This window comes from Berghia stephanieae, chromosome 4 (genome assembly GCF_034508935.2).
Source record: "Berghia stephanieae isolate SIO BIC M18660-M18661 chromosome 4, UCSD_Bste_1.3, whole genome shotgun sequence".
Lineage (NCBI taxonomy): Eukaryota > Metazoa > Mollusca > Gastropoda > Nudibranchia > Aeolidiidae > Berghia > Berghia stephanieae.
The window spans coordinates 9,547,306-9,565,911 of NC_088363.1; the positions used below are offsets into that span (position 1 = coordinate 9,547,306).

Below are 18,606 nucleotides of genomic sequence, written 5' to 3' on the forward strand. Positions count from 1 at the left end.
ATTTGTGGAGATTTGATGCTGTTCTACCGTGTTTAGATCGTAGTCTGTTACAGGAGGACCACTGTTTTCTGTTTCGCTGTGATTATCCCCAGACACCTGTCTGGGGATAATGAAAATTCGTTATCCCCAGACACCTGTCTGGAGATAACCAAAATTCGTTATCCCCAGACATATATTTGAAACTCCGCTCCTTTAAACAATGTGATCCACATTCCAGAATATGGAATGTTTCCAAAATGCACATAGAAATAAGGAAAGTTAATAAAATATCTATAAAAACATAAAATTAACCAACATTAAATCAGTTGTTACTACATATACACAATATGCGTTGACCTCGAAGTGGGTGTCATGGCCGAATGGTTTAGTCGCCTGCCCTGGAAGTTTTACAAGAATCGACGTTGTGGGTTCGAATCCTGGTTCCACCACTTTTTTTTTTTTTTTTTTTTTTATATTCCGTCTTTTCTTTTTTATTTTTTTTGTGTGCGAGTCTATTCTTTTCTCCTTTTTGTTTGACCTTTTGTTCCGTGTCTGAGCATGAATTTCTTAAAATTGTTTTTTTTTTTTTTTTAAATTTATTGTTGTTTTTTTTTCTCCTCTATCTGACCATTTGGTCGCTCTCTGAATATTTCTGTTTGTTTGCTTTTTAATTATTTATTCTTTTTAGACACTTTTTGAGATCGGAGTGGGGACGAATATGACAATTTTCTAGAATTAGAAACTAGAAAGGAACTAAGCGAAAGAGAGAGAGAGAGAGAGAGAGAGAGAGAGAGAGAGAGAGAGAGAGAGAGAGAGAGAGAGAGAGAGATAAAAAAAAACCCAGGTGTCTGGGGATAATGACAGCCTTTCTGTTTAGTGTGTAGAAACCTGGGAGTGGTGTTGCTGTAGGGTCTTCGATTAGATCACTGTTTTTTGGTTTGTTTTTCTCCCATTCAGTTTTCCAGCTATCAGAGAGGTCGAAATGTTCTTTTTTGGATTTGTAGAACGGTTTGCGAGATTTTAGGTGTGATGTTGTGGGGGCTGATTGGGTGATTATTCTGAGTGGAGTATTTGATGTTGTTTTCTCCAGTCGGTGATATTGTTTTTGTATCGCCTCTTCTCTTCGGAGATGGGGAGGGGCAATTGCGCTCATTATTGGTAGCCACGAGGTGGAAGTAGTTGATTTCAATGTGCCAGAAATTGTTCTCATGGTGTTATTTAGAGCGGAGTCTACTATTTTGGTGTGAGTGGACCTTGCCCAAACAGGGGCACAGTATTCTGCTACACTGTAACAGAGTGCTATAGAGGATGTTCTGAGGACTGATGTGGAGGCACCCCAGGAAGTTCCAGCAAGTTTTCTAACGATACCGTTCCTTTTCTGGAGTTTATGTGCAGTATTTTCTAGGTGTTTCCTATATGTGAGGGACCGGTCCAAGATTACGCCGAGATATTTTGGTTGTGACATTTATTTGTTGGTCAGCTTGATGGTTATCTAGATGGAACAGAGTACTGACAGTTTTTGTGGTATTCATTCGAAGGTACCATTTATTGAAGAATGATTGCAGAATGTTGGTGTCGTCTGTAAGCGTTTTTTCAATTTGTTTAAGGTCGTTTGATTGCCATGCAATTGCGATGTCGTCAGCATAACCAAATTTGAAAGCTTTAGTCTCGGGAATGTCGCTTATATAGACGTTGAATAGAGTTGGTGCTAGAACAGAGCCCTGAGGTACTCCATTTATTATTGTTCTTTTCCTGCTGGTCTTGTCTCCTAGGCAAACATGATATGTTCTTTTTCCTGACATTTTGTTAAGGAGTGTTAATGTTTTTTTGCAGTTGATATGTTTTGCTAGTTTATACATCAAACCGTCATGCCAAACTATATCATAGGCCACTGATAGGTCGATGAACACTGCCCCCGTTTTAACTTTTCGTTCATATCCGCTTTCGATAAATGATGTAAGCACTAGTACCTGTTCAGTTGTGTCACGTCCAGGCCTGAAACCTGCTTGTTCAGGTGGTTTATACATATCTAAGGTAGGTGAAATACGGCCGAGTAAGATGCGCTCTAGTAGTTTAAAGAAACAACAGAGCAAAGATATTGGTCGGTAGCTGGTTGGGTCATTAGGTGGTTTGCCAGGTTTCAGAATTGCGAGGATTTTAGCTTCTTTCCATGCTTTGGGGTATTTTGTTGTTTCTGTTTCTGTGAAGTAATTGAGTTTGAGTATTGAGTAAATACATCAAGGATTACTTTCGAAAAATTTTTTTTCACATTTATTATTTGTTTATTTTTCTTTTTTAAAAAATTGTTATTGTTTTGTTTGTTTTTTGTTTGTGGTTTTTTTTTTAAACACAAGGACTTGTTTAATTCGTGCTTTTTGTGTGTTTGCTTTTATCTATTTATTTTTCAATTCGCGTAAAAATCAGATCTCTGTTTATTCAATTTTCTTTTGTCTTGGGGTGGAGGGAAGGGAGTCATTTTGTTATTTTTTTTTTATTTTTTGTTGTTGTTTTTTCTTTCCTTTTCTTAAACAATGAACAGGCGTCATTTGACTGACGTATATCAATGTATGTCACTTGGAATTGTCCGTTTTGTGAGATCAGTAAGCTTTTAAAAGCAATGTATTTTCTGTTACTTTTAGATGCAAATAAAATTATATACTTAGGACCCTATTCTAATTATACAATAATTAATAGTTTGTTTTTTAAATTTCTCATCTCATCCTAAAAAATTGACACTCACAGTCCTATTTGTGATCAGTCGTAAAATTGTCATTCTTGATCGAAAGTTTAATTATCATTAAATTAATTTTTTAAAAAAATTAATAACTCTTCATAATGGTGCCCATTATTTTATATTTGAAAATAAATGTGTTTCTATTTCATCACTTGTGCCAATTATTATCATAATTATTTTTATTTTTTAATTTGTCAACCCAATTTTAATCATGTTTTAAAAACAGATGACCTGATGTCAATTGTTGAACGTTAGGCTACCATGGGTATTTTAATGAAACTGTTTGGAGGTAGGTAACAATATGTCATTATAAAGGAAAAAGATTTTCTGTTGGTTATTACTATTTATCATTTAACGTAAAAATATGTAAAGCTGGATGTAAAAAATGTTTTTTTTTTGTTTTTTGTTTGTTTTATTTTGGTATTTTATATTTATTATTATTTTTTATAATTATTTGATATCTTTGAATCATAAAAATTGTAATTCACAATTAGAACTATTAATAATTGTTTCCAAACGTATATTTGAAACATAACAGTTTATGTAACACATTGATGACCATTATGAATTAAAAATCACAATTGCTGTAGATTACTTTTTGAAAATGATGTCAAAAAATGTCTCTCCATTTCAAGTGGTGACTCTTTGAATTGCATATTTCAATTATTGGTTCCTTGCTCTTATCTCCACAGGAGTCTCGTTTGTTGGAATTTCAAGTCTAACTTATGTAGGTTTTGATATCCAGCGGTACAGAGTCTATTCCAATCAGAGTTTTGGTGATGCAGCCAAGCATTACTTGTCTGTGAGGAGTTTGACAATTCTTGGCTCTGTCATGAGACGTAAGCTAGAGCAGGCCACGAAGGAAGTCGAGGCAGCCCAAACAAAGTTCTTGATGGACCAGATTAAAGACAATATAAAGACTGAATATAGTAAAGATATGAAGGTATTTTAAAAGTCTAATTAGTAATGAATGATTGTCACTATGTTTATTTCTCCCTGTGGAGTTAGGAAGGTTTTTTTGTAGCCTGAAACGTTTCTGATTTGTGTTTTGGGGTTTTTTTTTATGCCCAAGGCTGTGTATGTCCAATTTTGATTTATATTGTAATGGGCTTCTATTCCAACACAACGGAGTGATTGATCTGTTTACGTAAATGACATAGGGGAGGCAACTAAATGATATAATAAAAAATAATAATAATAATAATAAAATTCCCTTTATTCATCCCATAGGGAAAATTTGTCTCTGAGGTCTATTCCAAGGGAAGACTGGAATAACCTAGGCATCAGCCACAGTGTAGTGCGGTAAATTGAGCTAGGGAGAGTTAACTTGCTCGAAGACACACAGAGCAGTGGCAGGTGGTCAAACTCAATACCTTTCGGGTATGAAGCAAAGACCATACCGCTGAGCCACACTATTAGACCAATGAATCACTGACAGTCCTTAATTTCTTCCTGAACTAATACTTGAATTAGAATAAGTTGACAACAATGCAAGTTCCTCGAATGAAGATTAATAAAATAGGTTCAACTGTGTTTTTAAAAATAGAATAATGTACTTTATTCATCCATTTGCCATTCAACATCAAAGTTTGAATATATATAATAAGTCTGAGAAATATTTTGATTTGATTATACTTTTCATTTAGTTGGATCAAGTAAAATCAGTCCAGGATTTCATCTCAACGCACCGTTTAACCTACCCTCATGACTACACGCGTTACATTGGTCGTATGATGAGTGGAGAGGAGAACGTATTGACAAGCAAAGAGCCAGCAGTTTTTGCTGTGACTTCAGGGACATCAGGAAATAGTAACATCATTCCGATGGTGTCCAAACAAACCAAACTGTTTTTCTTGGAGGTGAGTCTAAGCACTCTGTAATGTAGCAGTGAAAACTTGCCTTTAAAATGGATTGTTTAAAATCTTAGTCTTCCACTATTTTATTTTATTATTTATTTTTTTTTTTTGGTTAGCTTGCCGTTCATTTTGTATTGCTTTTTTTGTTTTTGTCATTCTGCAAGTTAATTAATTTTATATGTGACTCACTGTTTCAAAATGGTATTATGCCAGGGTGAAGTTGACTGCGGAGAGTGAATTTGTTATTAAATAATAAGAAAAACAAACTTTCAATTTTTTTGCATTGTATGAAATTGTATTTTATTTTCCATCATGATGAATAGAAATAACCCCAAGTTTCCTACTTTTTGACTTTAAATTCAATGTGAATTGAAATTACAGCCAAAATGCTCAGTATGCTGTAATTAACTTTTATTTCAGTCAATTTAACAAACTGTGATTGCTCTCAGTGATGAAAGCATTTGACTCATATTTTATAATTTGCACTATAGATTCAATTCTAAGACTGATTCAACTGGGCATAAATGAACCTGATTTAAGTGTGATATGATATTATTGATTATATCAATGCTATATAACATTTTTTGAAAACATCTTTATATGATATATATCTTGAAATAACCTGCCCAATGTACTTTTTCTAAAAAGTGGTGAAGGATGAAATCTATCAAATGATGTACATTTTACCACATTTGTTTAATAATTCAATCTAGGGGGACATTTGGGGGCTGGTCTTAGTCACCCCAACTGGCCTTGAAATGAAATGGAGCTTTTATATATCCACTAAACTTGCTCAAAGCGCTTTACAAGGGGTCCCTGTCAAACAGTAACATTTAACATTTAGGACAAGACGTGACGCCTGTAAGGTGATATTATAATTTTTTCGGACAGAGTCAACACTGTTAACAGCCAGGTACTTATTTTAAACCTGGGTGTGGTGAGAGAATGTGAGTAAAGAGCCTTCTCCAAGGACTCAACTATGCGCGAGTGAGGCTTGAACCCAGGACCTTCTGATCTGAAAGCGAGTGTCATACTTCATCGCTGCACAACTGGCCTTAGTCACCCCAGGCAGAGTTGTCATACCAGTAAGGTCGCAGGTTCGAGCCCCCATCGCCGCCGTGAAATTATAATTCTCTATTGTCTTCTGGCACTTTCCTACTCACTTCATTTCCCATTCTACAGTACTAACAAGAACTCACTTTTTGTCCTCTTTTGATGATAATCGTCTTGTATTGTGACTAATTTTTTAGGCAAGTGTCAGGCTATAAGTTACAGAAGTCTACAGTCTTACTGCAATCACTGTAATTTGTATTCCAGGGTATTTCAGTTTTATACAACTGCATGATAGAAGCTTTCCCAGGCACAAAGTTTCTGAACAGAGACCTCAAAATATTTTACAATCCACGTTGGAGATATTCCGTGAAAGGAACGCAAATTGGACCAAACTCTGCTTCTCCTGACAGGTGATTGCCTTCCTTCTGGTCTGTATACTGACATGCTTATGCTGGTGATTTTCCTCAGATATTCGGAAATCTGCGATTTTGGTGTCGGAGGAGGAATTTCCTCCTCTTAGAAAAAAAAAACAATTGCATATCCACCAGTTAAATGTACTGATAGTGAGAGACTTGATGAGTGATGCAACAAATAGATGCATTTCCCACTTTGCAGAAGTTATCCAAAGTATCAATGATGATTTATAAATAAAATTCCCTTTATTCATCCCATAGGGGAAATTTATCTGTAGGGTCTATTCCAAGAGAAAACTGGAATAACCCAAGTGTCAGCCGCAGTGAATGGTCGCAAATTGAACTAGGGCGAGGTGACTTGCTCAAGTTCACAAAGTGCTTAGGCGGGTGATTGAACTCTGTACCTTTCGGGTACAAAGCGAAGACTGTACTGCTAAGCCACGCCACCCCCATTTATCATCTCAGTTACTCTATAAGTGTGGATTAGTGCGGAAAAAAATGGGGCTTAAAGGCAATCGTTCAAAGATTTGCCCCCTTTTTTCACCTTTAGTCACCGTCAGCACTGATATATGTTTGCAAGAAAATCAGTATGAACTCAAAAGCAATCAGGTATTGTCCACAAATCCTATGACTCGAATGCTTTTCGAGATGTTCTGTAAAAGGAAATCTAATTGGACCCAACTTTGCTTTCTCCGGGTCATTGGTTCTCATCTGGTTTGGGAGTTGATGTAGGGCTACTACGATAGTGATCAACTGTCCTGATAAATTTGGGACTGTCACGATTTGCCAATCTGGAGAATGAGAAAAAATAGATAATTTTAAAAAATAAATAGACTGATCATTTGTAAGGAAATGACCCTGGCATGTAGCAGGATTATGATTGTTTGACTAGAAATTGATCATTTGTAAGGAAATGACCCTGGCATGTAGCAGGATTATGATTGTTTGACTAGTAATTGATCATTTGTAAGGAAATGACCCTGGCATGTAGCAGGATTATGATTGTTTGACTAGTAATTGATCATTTGTAAGGAAATGACCCTGGCATGTACCAGGATTATGATTGTTTGACTAGTAATTGATCATTTGTAAGGAAATGACCCTGGCATGTAGCAGGATTATGATTGTTTGACTAGTAATTGATCATTTGTAAGGAAATGACCCTGGCATGTACCAGGATTATGATTGTTTGACTAGTAATTGATCATTTGTAAGGAAATGACCCTGGCATGTACCAGGATTATGATTGTTTGACTAGTAATTGATCATTTGTAAGGAAATGACCCTGGCATGTAGCAGGATTATGATTGTTTGACTTGTAATTGATCATTTGTAAGGAAATGACCCTGGCATGTTGCAGGATTATGATTGTTTGACTAGTAATTGATCATTTGTAAGGAAATGACCCTGGCATGTACCAGGATTATGATTGTTTGACTAGTAATTGATCATTTGTAAGGAAATGACCCTGGCATGTAGCAGGATTATGATTGTTTGACTAGTAATTGATCATTTGTAAGGAAATGACCCTGGCATGTAGCAGGATTATGATTGTTTGACTAGTAATTGATCATTTTTTAAGGAAATGACCCTGGTATGTTGCAGGATTATGATTGTTTGACTAGTAATTGATCATTTGTAAGGAAATGACCCTGGCATGTACCAGAATAATGATTGTTTGACTATTAATTGATCATTTGTAAGGAAATGACCCTGGCATGTACCAGGATTATGATTGTTTGACTAGTAATTTAAAACAAGGAATAGACAAATAGATAGTATAGCTCTAAATCAAGATTCTAGGCTATAATAGTCCAAGCACACTGCTTTTTTGTGTTTTATGATAGAAGTGTGCTTTAGGGTGTTCCGTTTTAGCTCTTCGATAAGTTGGCCACTATGTACTAATATGTTTTCTGCTTGTCAAGTTTTGAGTAGAAGAAGTATGGAAAAGAATACAGGAGAAACCAGTGGGAGAGGAAATAGGAAGAAGACAAAGGACATGGATTGGACACGCCCTTAGAAAGAATGACTCAACTATAACAAAGAAAGTATTGGACTGGAACCCTCAGGGCAGAAGATCAAGGGAAAGGCCACGGGGAACATGGAGAAGAATTAAAGAAGCTGATATACAGAGAAGTGATAAGACATGGAACGAGTTTAAAAAGTTAGCTCAGGATAGAGAAGGATGGAAACTGTTTGTCTGTGGCCTATACCCTGACCCAGGGTGAAAAAGACAATGATGATGATGATGATGATGATTAAATTAAGTTCAAAATGCTCGTGAAAGAATGTAGATTCATAAAATAATGAAATTAACTTTTCAAAATCTGATGATTTGGTTGGTGGCACCAAACTGAATATTATTGAGAGACCCTAAAATCGATGAAAAGAATGAAAGCGTCACCAAAAGAAATTTTGTGTTTCGTAGATTGCCAAATTTTTATCCTATTCACCTTTGCAGTTTTCATCATGTAAACATTAAAATTTCTTGTGAACACATTTGTAGCAAGTTTTTATTCTTTATTGTCTTTTGGCACTTCTCTATCCCTTTCGTTTCTTTTTTTATCTGTCCTATAGATTTGAGTAAAATAAAATAAAACAACAATTGAGGATAAAAAATTGAGGATTTGGTGTACTGAAATTGAAATACATATCACCTTGTTCCTAGTTAACTATTACGTTTTACTCAGGAACGACTGCTCTTTACATTTGCTGTAACTTCAGGGATTTGTCTTTTTTTACCATGTAAATCATTTTCTTAGGCTACCGCACGATTTCATTTGACAATGTTTTATGTTTCATTTCATTTTCAGATCCAAGGACCTTCTACATATTTACACAACACCTCCTGAAGCCTATGAAGTCAAATCAGAACCGGAAGCTCTTTACTTATATCTCTTATTTGCCTTAATCGACCCCCATGTTGGAATGGTTGAGGCCAATTTTGCCTCCATTATCTACAATGCTATGACCACCCTTGAATCCAGTTTGCCACAGTTGACAGAGGATATCGAGCTGGGAAGAATATCTCCCAACCTGAGCATAGATCCTGCAGTCAGAGAACGACTGAATGCCAGGTTGAGGCCAAACCCGCAGAGAGCCAATGAGATTCGAAAAGCTGCTCAAGAGAAAGAAGCAGGACTGGCTCTGAGGATTTGGCCAGAGCTTCGTATCTTATTAGGGGCTGATACAGGGACTTTTGAACTTTACGGTGATAAGCTAAGAAATGGTATTTGTAAAGGTAGGTGATAATGTTCTCTTTAATCATTATAACTATAACATTTTTACACATGTGACCCACTAACTCAAAACAGTATTATGTCGGAATACATCAGAACCCGAAATTTGAATGTAAAAATTTATTTTTTATTAATTTGAGCTTTTATAAGATAGCGCAATATCCACTAAACGTACTCAAACATGTAACATTTAGAATGGGACATGACGCCTGTTAGGCAATATTCCAATTTTTCAGACTGAGACAACGTTGTTAATGGCCAGGTTCTCATTTTACACCTGTGGATGGTGAGAGAATATGAGTAAAGAGCCTTTTTCAAGGACTCAACTATGCGAGGCTTGAACTCAGGACCTTCTGATCCAAAAGCGAGTGTCATACCACTACACCACATAGCCGCACAATGTATAATTGAGATGGTGAGAAATACACAACTCTCTGGGGTTTTTTTTCAGCTATGTGGTCTAGTGGTATGACACTCGCTTTCAGGTCAGAAGGTCCTAGGTTCGAGCCTCGCTGGACGCATAGTTGAGTCCTTGGAAAAGGCTCTTTACTCATATTCTCTCTGGTTGTACTTTATATATTTGTTTTCCTGCTGATGGGATTGTCGTTGAATCCTTTGTTCCCTATTTAACTGTTTTCTTTTGTGCTTTTAACTTCAGATGTACACATTTCCCCCAATCCTATTTCTTTTTTCTTGAAATGACCTACAAGCATCATTAATGCTGTAAAAACCTTAAAAATCAAACAATAACCAGACTTCTTATCCGTGAGGAAATCTTTTATTCAGAATATTAGCAAATCTGTTGAAAATCATGGCAGTTGAAATTTTACACATTATTCACACAGGTATCCCATTGTACTCCCCGATCTACGCTGCATCTGAGGGACTATTGGGAATCAACATTTGGCCAACTCAACTTCCGTCTCGGTATCTCCTCCATCCACGAACTCAGTTCTTTGAATTCATTCCGGAAAGTAAGATGGACGCTGAAGAGCCAAAGACATTCCTGTTGCACGAGGTGATTTGCAAAGGCGTGTAGTTCGATCCATTTTTTATTCTAGTTTGGTGGAAAGAAAGTAGTCTTTTTTTAGCCATCAGCCCGTGAAGCAGGAGTTTATCCCTGTTACTATAGCGTGGAGAAGTAGTCCTTCAAAGCTGTAGGGCCCATGGAGCCGGAGTTTATCCAGGTTTCTATAGCGTGAAATGGACAATAGCAATTGTTTGCTACCTTTTGGATAAGATGCTAGCCTATCGCAAAGTACTTTCCACCAGATCTAGCAGACCCAGCTACCCAATCACTGATGGGTGGACAGGGGAGTCAGAAGAAAATCTCGACTTCGGGGGGATCGATCTCGGTATCCTTTGCATGTGAAGTGAGTGCGCTACCAACTGAGCTATCGGAACCCCCTACTATAGTATAAACAGATGATAATTGCTTGTTTCTAGAATGCTAGTCTATTGCAAAGTTTTTTCATTCACATCTGATAGACCCAACTAACCAATCACTGCTGGATGGACTGGGGGGGTGGTCAGAGATCAATGTGGAGCCCTTTGGTGTTGCTTGCAAAGTAGAAGAAGGAAGGAAGGAAGAAGGAGGGAAAACAAAATTTAAAAAGTAAAAGTAAAATAAAAGTAAAAAGGAAACTTCCCTTTATTCATCCCATAGGGGAAATTTGTCTCTAGGGTCTATTCCAAGAGAAGACTGTAATAACCCAGGCATCAGCCCCAGATTGAGCGAAGTGCAGCGGCGGGTGATCGAGCTCAGTATCTTTTGGGTACGAAGCAAAGACCATACCACTGAGTCATGCTGCCCCCAAATCAAGAACAAATCGAAGGACACAGTATAAAGTATTATTCATATAATTTGCCCTGACAGGTAGAAGCTGGCCAGACATACGAGATGGTAATCACCAACCCCACCTGTCTGTACCGTTACCGATTTGGAGATGTGGTCAAAGTGGTTGGATTCTATAATCAATGCCCTATCGTGGAGTTCAAATACAGGTAATATTACAGTTCTTACCTATACTGAATGAAGGGAGAGTTGGGTAGGAAATCTACTGAAGTGGGATTAAAGAAAGAAGTATGTTAGGTTTAGGGACAATGCTATGCTGAATTTTATACATTTTAAACATTCTCAGTCAGCTTAGTCCCATCTTACCCACAACCAATAAGGAAATAAAGATCTGAGCCCCCCCCCCCCCCCCCCCCCCCACCCTCCCCCCTCACTTTCTATTAAAAAAAAAAACAAAAAAACAACAAGACAATTCCAATTCCGCTAGAGTTAAGTTTCTTGAATGGCCGCCTGGGTATGTTAGATCTTTTTCGTTTTTAATCATGTCATTATCTGCATGTTTTATCTGTCACGTGACGAAGGCCAAAGGTCAAAGCGTTGTTTATATGTGTATTGTTTCACTTTAAGAGCCATTTTTATTCCTTATAAGTTAGTTATATTTTGACTGACTGCCTTAATCATTTTTATTCTTGTTGGCACCTGGTTCACAGCAACATAATACCGTTTTGAGAAAATGGTTCAAACTTTAATTTGTCTTCCACAGAAAAGGACAGTTTCTGAACGTCAGAGGAGAGAAAACATCGGAGGCTCTGTTCTACAACGTTCTCAAGGATGAAATACCAAAAATACTTGACAAGGCTAAACTGATTGACTATTGCTGTACTGAGAGCATTTTACTGGAAGATGTCCCACGACCAAAATGTAAGCATGGTGTTTGGAGGTCTATTTTATAACAGAAATCCCTATTCCTCTAAAGGGATTAATTGAAAATGATACTAAAAATGATATTAATAATGATGATAATAATAATAATAATAATAATAATAATAATAATAATAATAATAATAATAGTAATAATAATAATAATAATAATAATAATAATAATAATAATAATAATAATAATAATAATAATAATAATAATAATAATAATAATAGTAATAATAATAAGAATAATAAGAATAATAGTAATAATAATAATAATAATAATAATAATAATAATAATAATAATAATAATAATAATAATAATAAAAATAATAATAATAATAATAAAAATAATAATAATAATAATACTAATAATAATAAAAATAATAATAATAATAATAATAATAATAATAATAATAATAATAATAATAATAATAATAATAATAATAAATAATAATAATAATAATAATAATAATAAATGATATTGCTAACATCTCATATAGCGCTGTAACTCCAAAACATCAGACTTTAAGAGCTTCAGTTACAAATTACTATTGTTTCGGTCCTTACCTTCTAACACTCTTAGGGGGCTAAACCACACTTTAGTCATTACTTCTCTGGGTTCCTTTCTATATTATCCTTTTGTATAAAGCATTGGCTCCAGTTCTTGATCCAGCGACCTTTGGAGCAGGAGTTTTGCTCTACTACACGATTGTCGCCAGGGCTGTAATGACATCCACATGACATTTGTGGAGTTCATTTTCATTTCTTCTTATACATATCCACCTGCCAGGCGGAGTTGTCGTACCAATAAGGTCGCAGGTTCAAACCCCACCACCGCCGCGAAAAAATTTTTTATTCTCTATTGTCTTCTGGCACTGTTCTACTCACTTCATATCTTGTTGTTACCAACATAAGTGCCTGCTCCACTCACTTTTCTGAATTAAAAATTCACCCCATACACCGGAGCATACTCAATGTCTCAATCGTTTCTATGTTATATGTTTGTGATGAGAATATTGGCTATTAAGCTTAACTGCTGGTCAAAATTACTTCGCGATGGTGGTGAACGAATCGGCGATCTCAAGAAGTGGGTGAGAGGGGGATCTAGAAATGACTTTGGGTTTGAAACGAATATTTTAGTGTTCGTGGATAGCTCACACGGTAGAGCCACGCTCTCACCTGCCAGGCGGAGTTGTCGTACCAATAAGGTCGCAGGTTCAAACCCCACCACCGCCGCGAAAAAAATTTTTATTCTCTATTGTCTTCTGGCACTGTTCTACTCACTTCATATCTTGTTATACATATCCAATGAAGAGCCAAGTGCGTAAAGTATTTAAGTCACAGGAAGTAAGTCTGGAAAAAAATGGAGGTTAAAATTTAGCTTATGCTAAAAATAGAATATAGAGTTACAACAAAAAAAATTGTAGTTTTGAAATAGGGGATTTAAATTACGTTTATCTTGAAAATAATTGGTGAGTGAACTAATGTGATAATGCTTGAAGTTGGTCACTGATCAGCTAAAAATCACAAAAGTTTGACTCAATTTCTTTTACCTTCGGTGTCTTCTTTGACTACCTGTCATATATGTCAACCGTCTTGCCTATTAATGATGTTTAATTATCGTTTGTTTGTTTATTTGTTTCAGCCCTCAAGTCCTCACAGCCTTGTTATCACGTTTTTTTAGAGCTGGATTCGGATGGGAAAGGCAGTAATGTTCAACAAGTCTCCAAGCAACAGAAGAAAATGGTAAGTTTATTATAAATAAATCATGAATTTATATAGCGCCTAAACATCAACGTTAAGCGGGCTCTGCAGCGCTTTGCAAAGTAGAAGAGTAAAAGAGAAAAATCCCGACACTACATAATAAGCCTGAATACAGAAAAATCTATTTCATAAAAAATGAGTCTTACAGAACAACTCAGTCTTCAGACATGTCCTGTACATTTTCACAGGACTTTGTCCGAGGACTGAGTGCGTTTCATATGTGTGGAGCAATGGATAAAAAGGTTTTTTTTTTACCAAAAATGGAGTTTGAGGTGGTGACCTTTAGAAGTTGGGACTGAGATGATCTTAAATTTTGAGAGGGTTCAGGTTTTTTAATTATTTCCTGCAAATATTCAGGTGCCAATGCATCCAGACATCTAAAAGCATAGCAAAATATCTTAAACTCTATCCTAAACTTCACAGAAAGCCAATGCAATTCCTGGAGAACTTGTGTTGTTATATGATCTCTTTTCTTTTGGTTAATTTTATAAGTCTAGCTGCTTTATTTTGAATTTATTTTTGAATTATAGATATAGATTGGATTGCATTCAGCTATGTGCAGTGATGGATAGAAATGCGCTATCAGAATGTGCAAATTTTTTGGATTAAATCCTCCGCTGACTATCTGGATTTTTAAGTACTGTATTTATGTTTTAATTGTTTTTTTGGTTGGCTGAAGAAGGTTTTTGGGTCCAAAATGTTCCATGTTTGGTATTTTGTTATTTTTTTAAGCTTTTATATTCATTTATATCATGGGTGAAAGTTCGCCGGAAAAATCCGGCATGGCCGGATTTTTATTTTTGAAAAAGAGGTCTCGCCGTTTTTTTTTTTGTCTGGCCGGAATTCGAAAATGAAAAAAACCGGCATTTATATAATTAACCGCACTTCTGTTTTTTCCTCTTATTGGTAGTTGCAGGATTTTTTTTTTTCTGAGCACCTGCCTTTGCAGGATTAATATCATTGAGTAACTTTCACCCATGATTTATATATATTTTATTACTGTACATCACTTCAACAACTCGTTCTATATTTTGATTCAGCTGGATGATGCCTTGATGGACCACTCCTACCCCTACTCCTCATTCCGACAAAAGGGCAGCATTGCCCCAGTCCAGGTTCATTTGGTCAAGAGAGGGTCATTCGATCAACTGAGATCATTCATGGTCCAACAGACCTCTGCTACTTCCAATCAGTACAAAGTACCCAGGGTTCTGAGAAAACAAGAGGCTTTGAAATTCATGGTCGAACAAATAGTGTCTTAAAATAATATAGCGAGTGAAATGGATTTTTCTTGTTTGTGCAAAAAGTTGATGTGAATCAGGTTGTTTGGTTCATAGCCTCAGACACGGGGCCTGATAGCTCAGATGGTGGACACTTGCCTTACAGGCAAAGGGACGGCATCATCCCGGATTGTTGCAGTCAGATGTTTTCTGATCCCTCTGTCTATGCTCAGATGGTAGAGCATGTTGTATAACTCATATTCTTGTAGAGTTCAATTTAATAAATCAAGAGAGAGATAGAGACTCAGACAAACACATTGGTGTTCAACAGGAAGAATAATGAATGCTCTTTTATTTGGAAGGACTGGAACAGTCTATTATTATAATAAGAAATGACTACGTACACACATGAAGTGGCACATGAACAGTTTCCAAAGTAACCGATTACTACATATCATGACAGAGCACATCACTCTGAGGTGCTGTTGAAGTTATCCTGATTCCTCTCCACTGCCTGCACAGTAGTAATAAATTAGCAGGGAATGATTGATCTGATGGAGAATACATTGGGATAGACTTAACATTTTATCCAAAGGTAGAAAGCAGTTATTGTTTGTTATTGTTATCTTCCATTTTTTTAAAATTATGTCTATTCCAAAGGCTATGGTCATTTCAGCCCAATGCCATAACGTATTTGTTTAAAAAGGTCTTTATGGGCATTGAAATTGAATGAAATATTATTAAAGTTTGGACATAAAGGATTCATACATCCAGTGATGAAGTTTTTACTGTTTACATCGTTAATAATGATTAAATTAATTCATTAATTCTTTTCTTCTCCGCATTCGCACTCATTAATTTTGATATCAATTATAGTGTTGCTTGTATGGTATAATTGCCCATCATCGGAATTCATATTTAGTATAATAAAAAAATTATTTTAAAAATCCCCTTTATTCATCCCAGAGGGGAATTTGTCTCTAGGGTCTATTCCAAGGGAAGACTGGAATAACCCAGGCATCGGCCGCAGTGTGGTGCCGCAAACTGAGATAAAGCGAGGTGACTTGCTCAAGGCCACACAATGTAGTGGGTATTCAACCTCTGTATCTTTTGGGTATGAAGCAAAGACTGTGCTGCTGAACCATGCTGTGCCACTGTTGTTGCTACCCTACCATAATATCTTGATTTTAGAGTAAATTGGTGATTTTGACTTTGTGATTTGATTCAGAATGGAGTCATTGTTGCTACCCTACCATAATATCTTGATTTTAGAGTAAATTGGTGATTTTGATTTTGTGATTTGATTCAGAATGGAGTCACCCTAGACAAAAGTGCATTTATATAGCACTTTATCCTCTAAGGGGGTCCCGAAAGCTCAGTTGGTAGAGCACTTGCTTCACATGCAAAGGGACCAAGATCAATCTCGGGTGCAGTCCGACTAATGTTTTTTCAGACCCCTCTGCCCACCCATCAGTGAGCAGGTAGCCGAGTCTGTTAGATTTGGCGGAAAGTACTGTGTGATGGACTAGCGTCCTATACAAATGATAGTAAGCAATGATATTTCCATTTCATGCTATAGAAACTGGGATAAACTTTGGCTCCATGAGCTAATGGCTCTGAAGGTTATCCTCTAAACATGCTCACCATGCTTTACAAAGAGTCCCTAGCTAACAGCAACACGCAACATGTAGGACGGGACATAATGCTGGTTAGGCGATATTATATTTTTTTCTGACAGTATTAACAGCCAGGAACTCATTTTACACATGAGCACAGTGGGAGAATGTGAGTGAAGAGCCTTTTTCCAAGGATTCAACTATGCACAGCTCAAAGTGGGTGTTGAAGACTGGACCTTCTGGTCCAACGGCGAGTGTCAAACCACTAGTCCACATATAATATGATGAGTCACATTTTGACTCTCCATTGTACACATTTTCATTTGGCTAGGGTTGTGGGCGGGGTTCCAGACCTCCTATAGTGGGCAGGGAGGTACTTACTGTGTCTTTTATCCCCCTATATCTGTTTTCCAACTTATTTTCTGTCTTTGTCTTGGAATGAGATTACTTGGTTTTGTCCTGCCCTGGCCGGATACCCTTAAAGAGAGGGAAACAGTCAAATGTATAGTTAGTTTTGGGAGATGATATATTTTTCCCCTGTATATCATCTCTCTGTTATGCACTGTATTATGTTTTGATTACATATTTTATATGATTTGTAAACACTTGAGTGTATTCCTCTTACTGAGGACCTTGCTTGTGTCTGGATGAGACTTTTAGGCGATCTCAAACTAAGTACTTTGATGGTGTGCTCTTGGAATCTACATCTGTTTCCTATTTGAACCAATTCCCCTTTGTCTTACCTTTTCTTGGGTGCTTTAATTGTAATTCTAGAATTTTTACTATCCCATTTTCTTCCTTTTTATTGGCGCTGATATGACCTTAATGTGTTGCAAGCGCCGTATAACCTTTAAAAACAAAAACAATTGACTCGGGTTCACAGCACTGGCTAAGACCGTGTGATGTCATCGCATAGGCATTCCAATAAGTAATATAGATTATCCTTCAAACAAATGTCTGATGTCAGCAGGAATCATCCATGCTGTCCAAAAGTGAGCAAATTTGGGGTTAATAATCTTCCCCAAGAGAAAAACAAAAACGAAAGTGCCCGGAGCGGGGCTCGAATCCAGCTCCCCCAGGTCACAGTGCAATGCCTTAACCACTAGGCCACTTCACCATTGATTAACCTAATGAGTAGTGATAAAGAGTGGTTATTACTTCAGTTTAATTTTTTTTTTTCTCACTTGAATGATGAAGACACGTATGTTATTCCCGTTTATGTATTTAAAATGAATTAAATGATTTGATGTGTAAAAAGTGTTAAAAATATAAAATTATCGATTCTGTTTTATCTTATTTATTCCAATATGTCAGTATGTATGTTTGTATGTGTGGGTTTTTTTTGGGGGGGAGGCGGGAGAAAGGAGGGGGGGGGGGGGTGGGGTGGAAAGAGAAAAATTGATCGACAGATAAAGAAAAAGTGAAAGAGCAGTAGTATCTGTGATGGGGGTTTTGGGAGAGGGGGGGGGGGGGGGGGGGCAGGGGGAGGAATAGATGGATTGCTGTATACAAGTTTGCATTTGTCTTTGCATGTGAACTGATGCACGAATGTGGTCAGCATAATTAGTGAGGTTGAGCTGAGATTGATACGGGTCCAGGGTTGAAACACTCCTTCCCCCCACCCCTTACCTCTTTATCTTTAAAGTTAGTAAGTGGAATCTAAAATAACACATAATAATAATGACAATTGCTACACTCAAACATTCTCACCAAGGCAATGAAACCAGCTGTACGTACTGAAAACGTGCTTCATTTTAAAAGGGAAGAAATCTAATATGATTAAAAATTAAACTTTTTTCTTCTGTTAAGCCTAGAGCATTTACTACAAGTACAAGCACGTTTGTTTAAAACGCCTCAAACTGTACTATTCGGGGTATTTTTTTTTAAAGGAGACCTGCGACCCGTCTGGTCCTATAATTACAAAAGACACGTCTTCTTCCTGTCCCTTTTGTCAACACTCCAATGAAACAGTAACACACCACTTGCTTGAATGTCACCCTCTTGAAGGCCTGA

General features: G+C 36.6%; 1 protein-coding gene across 3 annotated transcripts in view; it reads left to right on the forward strand.

Annotated features, from left to right (window-relative positions):
- LOC144969998 (GH3 domain-containing protein-like) overlaps nt 1-17,870 on the forward strand; it is an 18,521-nt gene extending 651 nt beyond the window's left edge. For 2 of the 3 annotated variants that reach the window (XM_078909136.1, XM_078909137.1), the window contains exons 2-11: nt 2,940-3,002; nt 3,406-3,656; nt 4,360-4,572; nt 5,887-6,032; nt 8,849-9,276; nt 10,120-10,292; nt 11,151-11,278; nt 11,833-11,990; nt 13,639-13,739; nt 14,798-17,870. In XM_078909136.1, coding sequence (XP_078765262.1) covers nt 2,975-3,002; nt 3,406-3,656; nt 4,360-4,572; nt 5,887-6,032; nt 8,849-9,276; nt 10,120-10,292; nt 11,151-11,278; nt 11,833-11,990; nt 13,639-13,739; nt 14,798-15,019 — 1,848 coding nt within the window. In that variant the 5' untranslated portion in view covers nt 2,940-2,974 and the 3' untranslated portion in view covers nt 15,020-17,870. Of the gene's footprint in view, nt 1-1,812; nt 2,014-2,939; nt 3,003-3,405; nt 3,657-4,359; nt 4,573-5,886; nt 6,033-8,848; nt 9,277-10,119; nt 10,293-11,150; nt 11,279-11,832; nt 11,991-13,638; nt 13,740-14,797 lie in introns of those variants that run through there. The other variant, XM_078909138.1, reaches the window with a different exon arrangement.
- The last annotated feature ends 736 nt before the right edge of the window (nt 17,871-18,606 follow it).